At 45.7% G+C, this 17,702-nt stretch overlaps 2 protein-coding genes across 2 annotated transcripts in view; one reads left to right on the forward strand and one right to left on the reverse strand.

Annotated features, from left to right (window-relative positions):
- Nucleotides 1–17,702, reverse strand: part of LOC144247087 (hydrocephalus-inducing protein homolog) — a 261,188-nt gene that overhangs the window by 207,460 nt on the left and 36,026 nt on the right. The window lies entirely within an intron of this gene.
- On the forward strand, nt 2,651–17,111 carry LOC144247089 (telomere repeats-binding bouquet formation protein 1-like). The gene is given in 13 exon segments (XM_077786427.1): nt 2,651–2,725; nt 4,059–4,116; nt 5,114–5,224; nt 5,407–5,535; nt 5,987–6,118; nt 6,543–6,603; nt 6,699–6,814; nt 11,686–11,808; nt 12,326–12,478; nt 13,483–13,614; nt 15,560–15,685; nt 16,932–17,040; nt 17,042–17,111. Coding segments are annotated over 13 exon segments (1,395 nt in total).

Here is a 17,702-nt window from a genome sequence, read left to right on the forward strand (position 1 = left end):
AAATTAAGTTTTGTTAAAAGGGATTTTTTTTGGTCTCTGTGACAACTGTCATCACCATGATGTAAATACTTCACAGTCTATTTAAATATTCCTATGTTGTATTATTTCACGATCAGCTATGATTTATTTAATTTCTGTTGTGCCCATCACTGAATTATCTGAGCACAATCTCCAAACAAGACAAATGGTAAAGTAGCAAAGGGATGCAATAACTGAGCAGCCAACAGGATAAGCCATATTGGCTTTGCTGAATCCTCTGTGAGTGCTTTCCTTTCTTTTCCTCTTTGGTTTAAAATGCAATACATTTTCATTACTTCTGATGACTCACATCTGAAAGAAAAAGGCAGTAGCTGTTTTTGGCAGGGTAAGTTGCATTTACAGATTGGATCACCTTGTTGAACTGCATTTTTTCTTATAAAAGCTGCTCATCAGCTTGAGTGGGGAGAAGACGCAAAGGATGAGAGAGGCTGGTGGAGCTCTGATGGTCTGAGGATCCAATGGTGCAAAGAGCTGGAAGGTGAAATACCTTTCAATGAGTTCAGGGTCATTAGGGAAAGGGAGTGTGTGCCTGAAAGCTCAGTTCTGTCAGCCGTATTCACCTAGTAAAAGGTTCTTTTCCTGCACCTGTGTGTGTGGCCAATGCCAAGGGATGGCAGCTCTTTCTGTTGTGGGGGCATTGGAGCCTCCAACTGCAGAGTATGCAAATTGAGCTGCACTGAAATGTGTTCTCCAGTTTTGGGGCTGATCCTGGTTAACATCTTTATTGATGATCTGGGGGTGGGGATTGAGAGCACCCTCAGTAAATTTTCAGATGCTCAGTTGGTGGGAGTGTGGATCTGCTGGAGGACACGAAGACTCTGCAGTGAGACTTGGACAGACTCGATCAATGGGCCAAGGACAAGGGCGTGAGGTTCCACAAGGCCAAGTGGCACATCCTGCAGGTCACCAGCCGCCTCAGTGTGAGCCAAAGTGTGCCCAAGGGGGCAAGAGGCCAATGGCACCGGCCTGTCTCAGCAGCAGGGTGGGCAGCAGGACCAGGGCAGTGCCTGCCCCTCTGCGCTGGGCACCGCTGAGGCTGCACCTCGAGTGCTGTGCCCAGCCCTGGGCCCTGGTGGAAAAGGACATTGAGGGGCTGAGCGTGTCCAGAGAAGGGCAGCAGGGCTCACAAAGGGACTAGAAAACATGTCCCATGAGGAGTAGCTGAGGGAGCTGGTTTGTTCAGTCTGGAGAAGAGCGAGGGACCTCACCGCTCCCTCCCACTCCCTGACAGGAGCGTGCAGTGAGGGGAGGCCACTCTCTTCTGCTGGGCCTGCAGTGAGAACCAGAGGAAGTGGCCTCACATTGAGAGGAAATTCAGGTTACATTTTAGAAAAACAATTTTTCACTGTTAGGCGTTCAGGCCTGGGAATAGGCTGCCCAGGGAGGTGGTGGAGTTGCCATCCCCGGAGGTGCTAAACAGGCCTCTGGATCTGACACCGGGAAATGGTTTGGGTTTGCAGTGGCAGTGCTGGGCTGAGGTTGAACTGGATGATCTCAAAGATCTCTTTCAGCCCTGCCGGTTCTGCAATTCCCAGCGCTTCCCGCCTGGCTGAGGGGAATGCTCAGAGCTGTCCCAGCCCGGAGGCGCTCGGGCGGCGCTGCGGCTGCGGCACCTCCTGAGGGGCCGGGCCGGGGGCTGCCCTCAGCCCCGCGGGATCCCAGCCTCAGCCCGGCGGGGCCTCCGCTGTCCCTCATCCCGCAGATCCCAGCCCTCATCCCGCAGATCCCAGCCCTCACCCCGCAGATCCCACCCCTCATCCCGCAGATCCCAGCCCTCATCCCGCAGATCCCACCCCTCACCCCGCAGATCCCAGCCCTCATCCCGCAGATCCCAGCCCTCATCCCGCAGATCCCACCCCTCACCCCGCAGATCCCAGCCCTCACCCCGCAGATCCCAGCCCTCACCCCGCAGATCCCAGCCCTCATCCCGCAGATCCCACCCCTCATCCCGCAGATCCCAGCCCTCAGCCGGGCAGTGCTCGGCACTGAGCGCTCGCCTCGCCTCGGGGTCTGCCCCGAGCCGCCCGCGCCGCCGGATCGCGGGTACCTGAGCTGTGCCCATTTCCCCCTCGGGACTCCCCAGCCCTCTCACAGAAGAATGCAGCTGCTGTTTCATCTTTAGACTGTTGCCTCCCCCCACACCCCCCTTTTTATTTTCAATCTTCTATATGTTCTTTCCCTTTTGTATTTGGGCTGATCGGGAGTGGTTGCTAAGACTTCAGAGTGGAGCTCTGATAATGAGCTGTAAATCACACACGGCTCATCTGAGGGAGGAGGGTGCGAGGGAGCTGAAATAGGCCAGGACACTCCCAAGTCCTGTTGCACAGCTCAGCGTCCTCACGGCCTCCGCTGCTGCTGTGGGGTTTGGTTTCCACAGGACGCCAACAACCCGCACTTCTCCCCTCTGGGGTTTGGTCCCTGGGTTTCGAAGGACAAGTCCCGCCGAGGCTGGCTGGTCTACTGACCGTGCCAGCCATGTGCTCTAGGGCTGCTGAGCACACAGACTGACAGATCTGCACTTCTCCAGGAGTGGTTTCTGCGGTTTGAAGCGATGTTACTGGGTTATTTTGCATAACTGATGGAGAAGAGTTTTATATGCAACATTTGTGCGATGTTTGTTGAAGCAAATTTACTTTCTTGTCTGTCTACCTAGCCCTGTGATGCAGCAACAGAGGGCGAGCTATTTGCATCTAATTAATGTATGCTGTTTTATAAATACTATTTTGTGTAACTTTGTATGTTGCAAAAGTAAAAACGATCCAGGTGAGGCCAGGATGTGTCCTTGTATACATTCAATTTTAAACCCTTTGTGCTTCCTAAAATGTATAATTGTATAAACATGTATTAAATTAAACTCTTCTGAAATGCAATTAGCTCCAGAGTGAACTCATTTTTACAGACTTCCTTTTGTTTGGGTGTTTTTTGTTTTTTCTTCGGCTGGTGGGGTGGTGTCAGTAGGACAGAAAGAGGTGAGGAAGGCTTGCAAGCTTTTCCTTGATGTGGCAGGGTTGGATTTGCAGGAAAATGAAATGCATGTCTGTTGTCACTTCTGAAAGGCTGCAGGGAGATGAACTCTCAATTCTATGGGGGTGATCAGTAACTCTGAAGAGAAAGCAGGGCTGGCTGTCTTCTTTAAGATGACAGTGATTTTGCTTTGAGCCTTTGCTCCACTTTGAGAAGGAAAACAAATCCATTCTTAAGCTGGATTCAGCACCGATTCAGCACTGGTTTCTACCTGAACTAAGTAATTTTTTGAGAAATTGTAATAGGTTACTGTGATGCTTGCATCAACCTTCTGTGTTTGGGACTTGGGGCATGTTTGAGGGAGCATCTTTCTGCCTCCAAAGCTGAATGTCACTCTGCTGCTCTGCTCTCAGAGGCTGCCACGTTGGGTTTGTGAAAAATCAACGCTGTGGGGTTTTGTGGGTTACATGGTTCGTGTAATGTGACAATGTCTTTGGTGAGTTTAATGAGTTCTCACTGTAAGGAATATGTCTCTGTGCTCATAGCCTTTGGTTTGATCAGTCCTGGCAGAACAATGCTGATGGTTTAGTGGCTCCTTGAGCAGCAGGAGGCTGAGTGTTTTCTAGTGTTCACGCCCTAAGTAACATTACTTGGTCTTAGTGCCAGTTGTTGGCTGATGGCAAAGTTGGCCACTCTTGTAAGGAAAATTGGATCAGCTTTGTTGTGATCAGTGACACAGAGCAGGGGATATTCTTTCCTGACAGTGCCCCTCAATGGTAACATGGAATGACCTGATTTCTGCAGAATGTCCACTTTCAGAAGATAACCTGGTAGTTAGAAATGCAAGGTTATTATAAAATACTGTGATTCCAAAGGAAAACTTTGCCATACAAGAATACATGAAACTGTGTGTGTGAGATGCCAGAGTAAAAGCAGAAAACTGGAAAAAGTGCATTTTAGAAGAATGATGTCATTTATACTGCATATATCATCATTATTAACATAACACTGCTAATGTGAACAAAACTGAAAACACTTTTTCCTTGCTGTTGTAGAACAAGAACAGAGATAAAACAAAAATGAACACTCAAAATGTGCAGATAAATCAGTGTGGTAAGATAACCTAATATAAGTTGTCATTATAGTCTGCATCAGTTTTACAAAGTTTTAGTAGACTGTGATAGGCCAATCAGTGTGGTAAGATAACCTAAGTTGTCATTATAGTGTGCATCAGTTTTACAAAGTTTTAGTAGACTGTGATAGGCCTGTTGTGGGGTGGTGAGCAGTTGGGAAAATGTGTTTTTTCCTAGTTGCCACATTTTGGATACTGTGTTGGATATGCAAAGGGTAAATCAAATGACAAACCTACATATACAGTAAAGCACACCCCCATAAAGTCTTTTTTTATTTGCTAATATTTATCCACATTGTTATTGTATTTTAACTTCTCTAAGAACCCCCAAACCTTGTAAGGGTTTACAATAAACAATACCTTCTGTCGCTGTTATAAATAATTATCAAACATGTCTTTTAATTATACCCTAAAGACTAAGAAGCAGATTTTCCAAGTCTGTTTACCCGCCTAGGGTTGTATGAGGATATTTTTTGTTATGTCTCCAACCACCTGACTGAGGGCTCTGCTGCTGTGGTGCATGATTTATGTCTCCTGTAACTCAGTACCACGGAGCAGCCTTGTGCTCTTGGGCTCTTTCCTTACTACTCCATAGATTTTCAACTGTATTTGCACTCTGAATATTTTAATGGCTGTGTATTATTTACACTTAATGCACCTTGCAATTGTGAATTTACTATTTAGTAGTTGACATCTGACTTACTAAGAGTTACTAGTAAATAAAGGCCAGAAATGTTAAAAGGAGGCTGTTACTCTGCAAAGGAAATCATGCTCAACTAACAAACTATAGACAGAAATATTTCTTGGTTTGTTGTTTGTGGCTGAATAGAAGTGATGTAGCTCCGTTTTGACTCCCTTTTCCCTTATTTTTGAAATACATGTGCATACTACATTTGGGACAGGTTTGTTGTAGTACTGACTAGATTAACATATAGAAGATATAACAATTTTAATGAAGGTTTTTGTGTTTGCTCCTAGACATGAAAACGGATCTGAACTTACTGCTTGAATGCCTTAAATATCAGATGGACTGCCCTCTGTCTCAGAAGGAGGCTTTGATCACTATCTATTCCATTTGCCAACAAAACAGTAAGGAAGGCTTTTCCTTAGAAACAATGCAGTCATTTGTGTTCACCATGTATGCTAAGAAACTGGTGGGCACTGTAAAAATGTCCAAAGGACATAAGGTTGGAGACGTTGGAAAATCTTAGAAGCCTTTCATTTTGCAGAGAAACAAAAGCAAAAGTTCCTGTTCTTTTTTCCTCTTGTAGGTGAAGCGAGTGAATACTTTTGAGAAATTGGTGGTTTGATGTTTATAAATGACCTTGCCAAGTCGAGTGCTCATTGCATCGTAAAGGAAGCAGCTTTATTTACATTGGGGATTATTACAGAGAGTAATGGTAATAAAAATAATAGTGTTTGTATTTCTGAGTGCACCATGGCCCCTGTCATTACTTGTGCTCGTGCTCTGTCTCCATTTTCTTTTGGTCTCACAAAATGAGACTACAAGATTGTCAGTTGGAGCAAGGGCAATGAAGGTGTACCAGTTGCCCTGTCCATCCCCAGATTTGATCAGTGCCTTGTTGACTTGTGCACACAGGGTGTCTTCAAGTTTCCAGACACCTGCACCCCCCCTCTCCCTCAGCAGCAAGTGTTCAATGGCTGCAGGATTGTTGCAGAGCTTACCAGGGTCCTGGTTGGTGTAGAGCTCACTGCGGGGGGAAGCCCTCAGTCACTTCATAGTCCTGCCCTGTCTCCACTCCCCACATACTGGCCACAACTGAGACATAAAAATTTAGGATTATGAGTGGCTTACTTTAGGACTTAATGGTTTTCACTTTCTGTTTTCAGTGTATTGTCAACAGACTTTGTGTACTTCTGCATTGTTTGAAGACCTCATTTTATTTTTAATGAAAAAGGATTCTGGTGTGAACTTGAAAAGAATGTCTGTTTATGTCATCTTAGTACTGGTTTCAAATAATAGTAAGTTGGGTTTTTTTCTGTGTTACAACAGCACTCCTTTTCTGTTTTCCATTCTGCAGTACAAAATTTGGAACATTCAATAAGTAATGTTTTGGTGAAGTTAGTTTATAAAGATGAATGTTTGCATGTACCTGAACCTGAATTGTTGCAGTAGGTCATTGCTCACTGGGATTTCCTTAAACAGCAGAACGTGGTTTAGTTCTAAAAATATAGTTTGCCAATGCAAACCCATTATTTCTGAGAGTGTATAGAAAGAGAGAGACATAGAAAGGTTATTTACCATTATGTTGATATGATTTTGTATTTCCTTCTGGGGAGGACATGTGCTTAGGAAAGGGAATGTATGTATGTAAACTAAACTAGATGTTAAGATTTTGTCTGCAATTGCAATTGTCTCTGGAGTCTTGTGTGTATTCTCTTTTAGAAAATGGGCAAACCTATGTCAGAGATACAGGCTGCATCAGCCTGCTGCTGCAGTTATTCAGGTAAAGAGGGTTGAAATTCAAACAGACAAATAATGGACTGGTTGGCAGCTATGTTTCCTTGACTCTCTGGGACTTGTTTGCATTGTCCTTAACAGAACAACTCTCTCCACCTCTGAGAAGAATGTGTCAGATGAAAACACTGATCCCTGCTATCAGCTCTGGTCCTCGGTGTGCAGCACTCTCTGTGCCTGTGTCAACAACCCCCAGAACGGTACGTGTTGCTCTGAAAATTGTGAAAGAACTTCAAAGATATTCTCCTGTGGAGTTGTGTTATTATAAGTTTTATTATATAATGGTTTGCTCCTCTGTACCCCCATGTTCTATTTGGTTTACCCCCAGTTTTCCCGCCCTACCCCACGTGTCAATCCTCCCCTAAAGTGCCTACCCACTCCCTTGCCCCCTCCCAGGCGCCCTGTCAGTCTCTCGGCATCCCCTCCCGGACACCTAGAAGCTTCTACCCTGGGTGCCGGGTGGTTGGACAGGGGTCTGGGGACCCCTCCTACGTCTGCCCCTCATTGGATCCCATGCACATCACCCCACACCAGAGCCACTCCTCACCCCATCGCCATTGGTCAGCCGGTTCCCCTCCCTCCCCGGTTATAAGGCGCTGCAAGCACCTGGCAGCTGCTCTTGGCAGCAGGATTGTTCGGATGTTGTTAGCCCCGGTTGGGCTGCAATAAATGTTGGCTATACCCCTGCCAAGAGCCTCTCTTCTCTCATCGCCGCGGGGTCTAGCAGCGCTCGGAAGACCCACGGAGCATTCTCCAAAGCCCCTGGGGGTCCAGCGGAGGGTGCTTCATTTGCCCCTCTCACCCCACCGGACAGCTAGCCGGAGCAGGATCGGGGGGGAGCGCGGCAGCCCGGCGCCCAACTTGGGCTCCCCCCGCAGCGACGGACCCCACGGCAGAGGACCTTCTGAGTCTCCCCGACTCGAGGATTACAACCTCTTTTGGCTGTCGGGCTGCCCCGGTGGGAGCAGACCCTCGTGTTAGAGGGTGGCGCTCCCGGGGACAGGACCGGCAGCTCCGGACAGCACCCCCGGAGTCGGCTTCCTCCCGCGGCTGGATCTACTCCCGGGATTTTTTCGTTTCTGCCCCGACCTCACCGGACCCTCTTCGGTAAGTAAGGGGACCCCCGGGGCTTAGCCCTGTCCATTTTGGGTGTTTTCTTTCTCCCCGGGGTCCGGGGAAAAGATTCCTTTGGTGGGTGGGCATTTCTTTCTCCCGGGGTTTTGGGGAAAGATCCCACTTTCTTTTTTGGTGCTTCCTTTCCCGGGGTGTGGGGAGCATTTAGGACAATTTGGCTAAGCTGTCAGGGCAGTCTTCTGTTTTTAGTTGGTTTTTTCCCGGTGATTGATTTTTGTGGCACATTTTTCCACCTGACAGCATGGGTGCTAAGCTGTCTGTGCCGGAGAAGAGATTGTTTCCCCAAGTTGTGGGTATCCTTGTTGTTGGGAAAAGTTTAAAAAATCAGACATTAAGAAGTTTGTCCGATGGCTGTCTCAGACCTTCCCTGAAATTTCGGCAGGTAAATTATATCAAGTCCCCTTTTGGGACCAAGTGGGGGGGAGGGAGATCCTTCGGCAGTCGGATCTCTCTCTCTCTAAATTTACTCATCTGGCTTTCCAAATTGGAGATATTACTAAAAATAATTACGAAGGTCTGCCACAACCATCTGCAGACAACCCCATCCCCAGTTCTAAAAATCCTACCCCTCTTTCCTCTCCCTCTTTCCCGAGGTCAGGTATTCTCAGACGGGCATCCGGGCGCAGCTCGCAGGCAGATTCTGGCCCCTCTGTGAATTCCCTGGACCCCCGACAGGACAGTGCTGGCACTGTCCCGAATCTTCCCTGCACCCCTTCTTCCCCACTATGTTCCACCCCATCCCGAGAGCATTCTGTTGGGTTTAAGCTACCCCAGTTACATAAGAATCCCTTATCCCTTATTCCCTTAACCCCGAATCCCCAAAATGGCTTCCCTTCTCCCTCCTTCCCGAGGACACAAAATGGCGGCCCGAGAACACAAAATGGCGGCGACCGCGTGGCTTTTCCCGCCAATTTTGCCTCCTCTTCCCATCCCCCCTCCTCCCAAAACCCCTTCCGGACATTGTCCAACCCCTTCCTTTCCTGAGATTTCTCCGCCCCTCCCTCGTCTCCACCCCCTAACTACTCTAATGAATTATGCAGCACCCCGCCCCTCGGCTCCACCCCCGGGGAGGGGAGTCGCCCACACGCCACTCCCCTGCTCCAGACTCCGCCTTTTCCGGCTCCTCCCCTGGTTCCCACGACCCAACTTCCGGTTCCCACGCTTTGAGTTGGGGGGGGGGGAAGCGTGGGAACTCGGACCTGCCCCATTCCCTGCCTGCCTTCTCAGCTGTACCTGTCACCTTTACACCTCGGCGGGGGGGCAGGCCCCTCGCGCAGTGGTCCCCCATCCCACACCAGACAATCAAGGATCTCTGCAAATCCCAAAAAGAATTCGGTCGCGAAAGCAAATATTTTAGAGGCATGTTGAAAGCAACCCTCTCCTCGGCCGAGTATGTTCCTGCTGACATCTGGCCATTATTCTCCTGCTTAACTACCCAAGCAGAGTTTTTAATTTGGGAATCCGAATGGAAGCGGGAAATCAGGGAGGTGTTGCCAGACTTGTGGGCTGATGCAGAGATCTCGCGGGATGTGGATGGTGCAATTTTGTCCGTGGACCACCTGTGCGGGGAGGGGGATTGGCAATTGGGAACCAAGCAGGCAGACAAAATCCCTAGAGAAGCCCTTCAGGTTTCCACCAGAACAGCAGAAAAAGCATTAAGACCAAGCGGCCCGGCCATTGACTTTCTTTCTATTAAGCAGGAACTTTTTGAATCATTTGTTACTTTTGTGGATCGTTTATGCACTGCCGTAGAGGCGCAGGTTCCCGATGAGAGACTCAGGAGGGGAATGCTTACCGATTCCGCAAACGAGGCATGCCGGCAAGCAATCCTGAGCCTCCCACTGGACCCAGAGCCACCTCTCCAGGACATGTTGAATGTGTGTGCCCGAAAAGTGACAGTTCCTGCCAGAGATCCACCTGCAACTCGTCTGACATCACGCAGGAGAGTTTCCTTTGCAGAGGCCGTAACACCCACAGCCACACCTGCGCCAGAACGCCACTCTGACAGACCACCCCCGAGGGGAGCCCAAGACAGGCCGTGTAACCTTTCCAAACAGAGGGGACATTGGGCTTTGCACTGCCCATTGCGGGAGGATTTCTTGAAATATAGACAGCAGCAACAGAGGAAGACTACATCTAACTCTGGGGGGAAACAAAAAAACTGACGGGTCAGCGCAGTCCCTCCGTGCGCGATGAAACAAATTTGGTGGGACTTATAATATCTGGGGAGGGGAGGGACAAGGATTTTGAAAGCTCACCTGAGGACAAAGACACTTTACCGGACTGGACTATGGCTGACGAACCAGCCTATATGAGGGAGGATGTGGATTTTATTTCCACTGCCTGGTTAGGTCGGGACCCTGACCACCCCAGGCCAATACTTAACACGTCTTCCTATTTCTCCCCATGTAGGTTGGCCCTGACCGAAGCTCTTCATTTGAAGGACAGTTGTTGGCACTCCATCGCTGTTGACGCCGCAGACCCAGGAACCTGGAGGAACATCCACAGTAGGTATATTGTTCTTGGGGGCACAAAGTTCACGCCACTCGACATCACAATTGCACCATCCCTAACATCTAAGAACACTGAGCAATTAGTGGTGTGGTTGCACTGCTCCCATCCACCACTGTTCCTTCCCAAGGGCCAAGTCATCGTCCAGGCCATCCCTGTGCCTGGACCTCTGGCACACCCAGAATACCTGTGGAAGAAATCAGCAAAGAAGAACTACCAGGTATGCCGGGCACAGGTGATAGGGAAGGAAAGGCCAAAGTTACCATGTTACATGTGGAAGGATGGGGAGCACAAACACCTCAACTGACTCTTGGACACAGGGGCAGACGTGACAGTCATTCCTTCACGGGATTGGCCGTCACGATGGGAATTGCAAAACGTGGCTGGGAAAATGCAAGGTGTAGGGGGCGAAGCAATCCAAAAACATCGTAAAATTTGAGGGGCCAAACAGGCAATCGGCTTATTTACGCCTGTTTGTTTTGGATTATACTGAACCCTTGCGGGGGAGGGACCTAATGGCCCAGTGGGGGGTCACAATTGACATACCGACCCCCCCAGGTTTTTCGGGCAGCGGTCACCGAGGAGCGTCCTACCCGGAAACTCAATTGGCTTACGGATACACCAATCTGGGTAGAGCAGTGGCCGCTCAATAAACAAAAATTAAAAGCGGTCCGGAAGCTCGTGGAGGAGCAACTCGCCAAAGGGAATATCCAGGAAACAACATCTCCCTGGAATTCCCCCGTCTTTGTCCTCCAAAAACCTGGCAAAGACGAGTGGCGCCTCCTCCATGACCTTTGAACTATAAACAATGTCACTGAAGACATGGGCTCTCTCCAACCAGGGATGCCGTCCCCCACGATGTTGCCCGAAAATTGGGAATTGGCTGTGATTGATATAAAGAATTGTTTATTTCAAATTCCCTTACACCCTGATGACGCACCACGGTTCGCCTTCTCGGTTCTTTCCATCAACCGAGAAGCCCCAATGGAGAGATGCCACTGGAGGGTTTTCCACGAGGCACGAAGAACAGTCCAACTATCTGCCAGTGGTGCGTCTCTTCATTGCTGTCCCCTGTGCGTGCAGCCACTGAGGGCGTGGTCATCCAACCCTATATGGGTGATACACTTATTTGTGCCCCCAACAGCGATTTACGTACACACGCGCTTGAACTGACAACCAATGCGTTGGTTGCTGTAGCGTTCGAGCTGCGAAGACCCACGGAGCATTCTCCAAAGCCCCTCGGGGTCCAGCGGAGGGTGCTTCAGTTGCCCCTCTCACCCCACCGGACAGCTAGCCGGGGCAGGATCGGGGTGGGGGGAGCGCGGCATTCTCCAAATTGGTAACACCTTGCTTTCATTTTTACAGTTCAGCTGAAGTTTCGTTTCATTGCCTTTTGATTTGGGGTAATTTGTTTTTACTTTTCCAGAAGATAATCAAAACATTTGCTATTCGGTTTTTCCCTATGCCAAAGAGTGGCTCGAGAGTTGCACGGAGCCTGAGATAGTTCGTCCCATTTGCTCATTTCTTGGCCTCACAGTTGCAAATAACTGTAAGTGCAGCTGAAGTTTTACACACGTCTGCATTTGATAAAAGGAGGTTTAATTAGAGAGCTAAATGTTTTTTTTCTTTCTTGTCAATCTCTACAAAGTCATTTGCTGTTCTTCCAGCTTTTACTCTGACCACTGTATTCCACCATCTTTACTTACACTACGCTGTGCTCAAGTCCACAAATAGCCACCATCTGGTCACATTTCATAGGCTCAGTAAAACTGTTTGGATTCAAAGTGTGTCTAAATTGAAGTCCTCATTACATAGCTGAAAGCAATGACTTAGGTAGAACTCAGGCATGATGTTTGCCATTTGTGTGCACATATTAGGGTCATGTTTTCCTGTAACTGTTTTATATGCAGTTACTACATTTCTGGAGATGGATGTATATCCAGCTTCTCTTGTTGAAGAAATGTAATGACTAGCACAGACGAACTCTGATGGACTTAGTTGGTGAAATGCTAAAAGAATTTGCAAACTTTGTCACTCAAATCACATTTTTTCTTTTTTCCACTAAGCATATGTGCAGAAATATTTTGCTTCTATCGGAGGATTGGCTACATTAGCCAAAGTTCTTCTTGAGCTTATGCATGATCCCTGTTTGAGTCACTCCAGCATGAAACTTGCAGTGGTAGTAACAAAGACTCTGAATGCCTGCATTGCTAATAACTGTGAGTGGAAAGACACTTTTTATCTATGGTAATTTAAAAATGCAATTTTTAAAGTCTTGTGATGGGGAAGGTGTAAGTGGGGAGTGATTCAGTTCATCTGAGGTGGATTACTGTCCCATTGTTGCTAAAATCAATACAGTGAAATTTAAACCTTACTGAAAATTAAAAATAAGATGCTTCAGCTTGTGCTGGGCAAGTAAAGCTGTGCTCTGGGCCTGGATTTGGCCAGTCAGTTTGGATCCTGGAGTTAGGTCTATGCCTGAATAAAAAATTGTGTAGCCTTAGGAAGCTTTAGTAATTCAGAGGTGGAGCTGCACAAATGTGGTGTTTCTGCACAGCACACTGTGCTCCGGTTTGCTGGCTGGGTACTGCTCTCCTGATGAGGTCTTTTGTATTCCACAGAAGGTTTGCAGAAACCTGTGACCCTAAGGAGCTTGTGCTGTGGCCATGGTTGCTGTATCTCACACTTGTGCAATAAGAGCTTCAAATGGAAGTTCACAAACGTTTAAAAGCATAAACCTGTACCAGTTCTGAGGGTAGTTTCAGATCAGTTGGGTGTGACAGGACTGGGCCTCAGCATGGATGGACTAGCAGTGGTGTTGCCAGTGCCAGGAAGGGCTTGGCCCCTGCTCTTTTTATGGCAGATACTCTGTGTGTCAAAGCTGATCCAAATCTCTCTGGCTCCGTGCTGGAGCTGATAAAGGACGTGGAGAAACTCAGCAGGGATCTCCAAAGCTTGCAGAGTGCAAAGCCCTCATTCATCAGATCTTCTGCCTCATCTCTGTGGAGCACACAGGCCGGGAGGATGGGCAGGGTTGGATTTGGGAGCGGCACAGGGGGATGGGGTAATCTGAGCTGGTAAAGGTGAAGCAGGGCAGGGCTGAGCAGGCCCAAGGCTTTGAGGGGTTTGTAGGGTTCCCTCAAACCCCCAGCATTTTATCCTTGGATAATTCCTGTACACTCAAGATCTGATTTATTTTCCTTCCAATTATGTTAACAAACAGCTACCATGGGTGTTGTCTTGGCAAAGTATCACACTGTGTCAGAGTTGCTGAAGCTGCTGTCCAATGAGACACTGAGCACAGGGGAAAAAATCAGTATCATTCTAACAATTGGACACTGTACTGAAGTTTGTGGTAAGATTAGCTTTTTCTTTTTCCTTTCTGTCAGCTTCTCCTAAATTCTTACAGACTGACTCCTCCAGTGGGATCACTTCATCAAGACTGGAACATGAGAGAGAGTTCTATTAAACAATACAGTGTCAATATTCGGATAAGAAGTTTTCTGTAATGTTCCATCCTTAAATTTTAAAGCTTGTTAGCAGGAAGTGTCTTTAGTAGCTTTGAAAAAGTAGACTAAACATGCAAGAATTCAGAGCTGGCTTTAGGGGTCACAGGGAATAATTAATCCAGACCTGAAAGCTACTGCAGTCCAGACATAGCAAATGAGTTGTCTTGAGCTCTCTTTTTTCATGGTCCTTAGCACATACAGCTTCTGTCCACTGCTTACAAGGCCAGTAATATTTGTAAGAGCACTGGTCTTTAAGACACAGATGCAGTAGGTAGCCCTGAAATGTTTTTGTCACCTTCCTCAGGGCTTGCCCAAGCATATCTGGTGCAAATACAGCACTTCAGTTGGTATTTTGTGGCAGTGCAAGCAAAGAGATAGGGAAGTTAATTTGTACTTTTGTTTTTTCTCATGTATGTTTAGATTAACAAGAAAAAGGCCTTAGGTTCAAAAATTCTGGTTGATTTTCATCCTCTGCCAATATCATGTTCAATAACTAGCTCAATAGGTCATAAATTTATTTGAGCAGACAATTTTTTTAGGAAGAATTAGTGAAGCAAGACTTAATGAAAAATGTCTTTTGAATAGAAAGATGATTAAACCAACAGAAAAAAGTTTCCTCTTTAAATGTCAACACTATCGGAATAAAAAATGTTTCATGGGTTTCACGAGATTGGGATTGAAGACACTTGAGACGGTATTTCATGTTCACACTCAGGTGTTTATTATTTAATATCAGTGAAATAGTCTCACAACCATGAGTTGTGCAGTCTTTCATTAGCAAGGCACAAAATGGCTAACTATCTCTTGTTACAAAGTCTTTTGAGACTAAACAATCCAATTAAGAAATGACGCCTAGATTATTTTCCCTTTTTAATCCAATAACTGATCCCTCTAAGCCTGCAATGTCGACTTTTCTGTCCAGTTACAAAACATCACCCAAACACGTGGAGAAGAAGGAAGAAGAAAGCAAAGAAGAGCAACCTGTCTCCACCCTAAAACTTCCATCTTGCTTCATATTTATTTCTATATGCTAAATCCCCAAACTCTTAAGTTTTCCACCCTGTGATATTACACACTTCTAACCAACTACATACCCAGTGATTCCGGTACTATTAATCAATTTTTAACGTCTTCTCCACAGCCTCAGGTCAAACGCAGTGTTCTCTTGTGGGTCTGTGCTTTTCAGCATAGAAAGTTGAAAATTCTCAGCATCCAGAGTTCCAACAATGTTTAATTTTTTAATTTCCTTTTTTTAATTAAGTTTAAGCAAGAAAGAACTATGTTCAGCAAGTTATCAGTTATATGAATATATATGTGAACAAGATCATAATGAAAATTAAGCTAATTATGTAATGAGGAGGAACAGATTGGCTAGACCAGGATTAAACTACTAATTTAATTTTGATAATTATGAACCTCGAGATTTTGATATTTCTGCATCTCAGGCCTCACAGGAATGTCACCTATCTACTCCAAGAGCAGGTAATGGAACAGAAGAAATACAGGAGTCATTATTGAAATGTTTTAGGCCACAATTAAATGAGCTTGGAACTCCCATCGAATAAGTGGTCTCAATCCCTCAGTTCTCTTACAGAAATCTGAGTTGTGGTCAAATCATCCTGTGTGATGTAAAGCTCTCCTGCTGTCACTGCAGCAGGCTCGGGTCTGTAATGAAAACCTCTCTTTCTACAGAAACTTGCAGAAAGTTTCCAGTATTGGCTCCTAAAATTACTGTAAGGTTAAGGTGTGTGGGGCTGAAACCAAACCTTTTCCTTACCATGTCTTTTCTAGAAGAAAACCAGTGTGAGCTGCTTCAGAACAATGGTCTGCCACTTATGATTCAGATATTGACAGAATCTCAGGACGAGGAACTCATCAAAGCTGCTACTTTCGTGCTGCAGAACTGCAAACAAATGAGTAAGCTTGCTGTTGCTGCTTTAAAAATGACAGTGATTGTTTCCATCTCTGTGTTCTGCTGATTCCACAAGTGATTTTAACTGCAGCTCCTTTGTGATTCTGTGTACTCCAAAAGATTTGTTTTCTGCACAGAAAGTTGTTTATTTGTTATAAAGAACTGACTTAGGCAGAAAAAAAGAGAAGGAAAAATTCCAACAGAGTTGCAAAAAATGCATTTGTGAAACTTCTCCATGTAGTGCCAGTTCTTAAAGCTTTCCCATCTAAAAATTGTGCGGAAAATATGAACATTGTCATTCAATACCCAGTGGATACTCTCTTCCTGGGGATGTACAATTAGAGGGAGAGAACAAACCAGGAGATAATCAAGCCTGAAACTACTGTGTCTACATTAATCTCCAATATTAAGAAATCTTTTTTTTTTTTTTTTTTTTTCCTGAAGCAAGGTTTATTTTTAGGCCCCCTGTTTCAGTTTTTTATTAACTATCTGTACAATACCACCCATGAAATAGAGAGACCTTGTCCTCTAATCTCTAGAGTGTGGAGGGTGTGCAATTGCTAATCAGGGAAAAACAAACCTGTATCTACATTTCTGTGCTGCAAGCACAACTGAGAGGTTTGTGTAAGACTGGGGGGTGTGTGGGAGAATGCATTGTAAGAGAATAGAGAAAGTGCTGCAGGCAAGCTCACCCCTGATAAGGTGCAGCTGTGTAAAACAGGTGACCATGTCAAGGGGAAAGGAGCACTGGAATGCTGAAGTGCACTGAGCAATGACAAGGGGGTAAAAGGGCACACGGGTGTTATGCATAGGGCAAAGGGGTATAAAAGGCTGCAGTGGGAAATAAAGAAGTGCTGATGCTTGCAAGCATTCATGGTGTCAGTCTTGTGTCCTCTGTCAGGGCTGTGGGGATTTGTAGTGTCCATGAATATGGAATTGTCTTTTTTTAAAAAATGCAGAGACTGGTACTAGTCAAGAACCCAGTGTTATGTCAGTGAAAAAGTCTCATTTTTTTTCCACAGCATCATTGTGCAAACAGTTTATAGGAACTGTAATTGCAAGCTCACCTCTTGTAACTGCAGCTTATATTTCAAGTGTGTTAACATTTATGTATTAACCTGTGTTTTATAAAAATTGTTTTTTGCATTAAATTGTTGGGGCTGGCCCTCATCATACTAAAATATCATAAATATTTTTAAAATGTTAATTGATAAAATATTAACTTTTAATGTTGTTTCATATTTTATAAAGCTGAACAGTTGTCTCTGAAATTATATGATAACTTGTTAAATGTGAACGATGCAGAAGAATTGGATGTGCAGGTCAGAAAAAGATGTCTGCAAGACAACTGGAAGAAAATACATTTTGCACAGAATTAATTCAATTGAAAAACAGTATGATGAGGTTGGCCTATTTGCCAACACAGGATAAATGAATCATATCTTTCCAGAGTTGAAGGAGAGAGCAAAAGTAAGTCCTGAAGATAATTTCAATGTGAGCAAAAAACTCGGGAAAAATGTTGGATTTGTGTGAAACTACAACCTGCAACTTTTATCATTATTGTAGATCATACTGAGTTACAGGTGTGCAGAGAGTGGAGGCATCTGTATTGTATGAAGTATTCTAGTTTATTGTAAACCCAGATTTTCTGTGAGATAGAAAAAGAAGTTGAATTAATTTTTAATTGCTGGACATTCAAACCTATAGTTGTATTATTTGCATGCATGAAATGCTCAGGGTTGTACAGCTGTAGAAATTGATTTACTGATCTGCCCCAAAGGGTGGATATTATACATTCACTGGAATAAACATATAGCAAATACCCAACATGACAAAGCCAGGGGCAGATCTCAAACTCCCTCCTCTTGCAAGAAGCAAGAGCAGCACACCTTTCAACAAACAAATACAGGATAACATTTTTGGGCATGCTTTGTATGACTTCATACAAAGAAGAGATGGATCTCTTCTTTCTCCTTCTAGAATGGTTCTCTGAAAAAAAAAAAAAAAAACAACAAAACAGGG

The sequence above is a fragment of the Lonchura striata genome, chromosome 13, assembly GCF_046129695.1.
Source record: "Lonchura striata isolate bLonStr1 chromosome 13, bLonStr1.mat, whole genome shotgun sequence".
Lineage (NCBI taxonomy): Eukaryota > Metazoa > Chordata > Aves > Passeriformes > Estrildidae > Lonchura > Lonchura striata.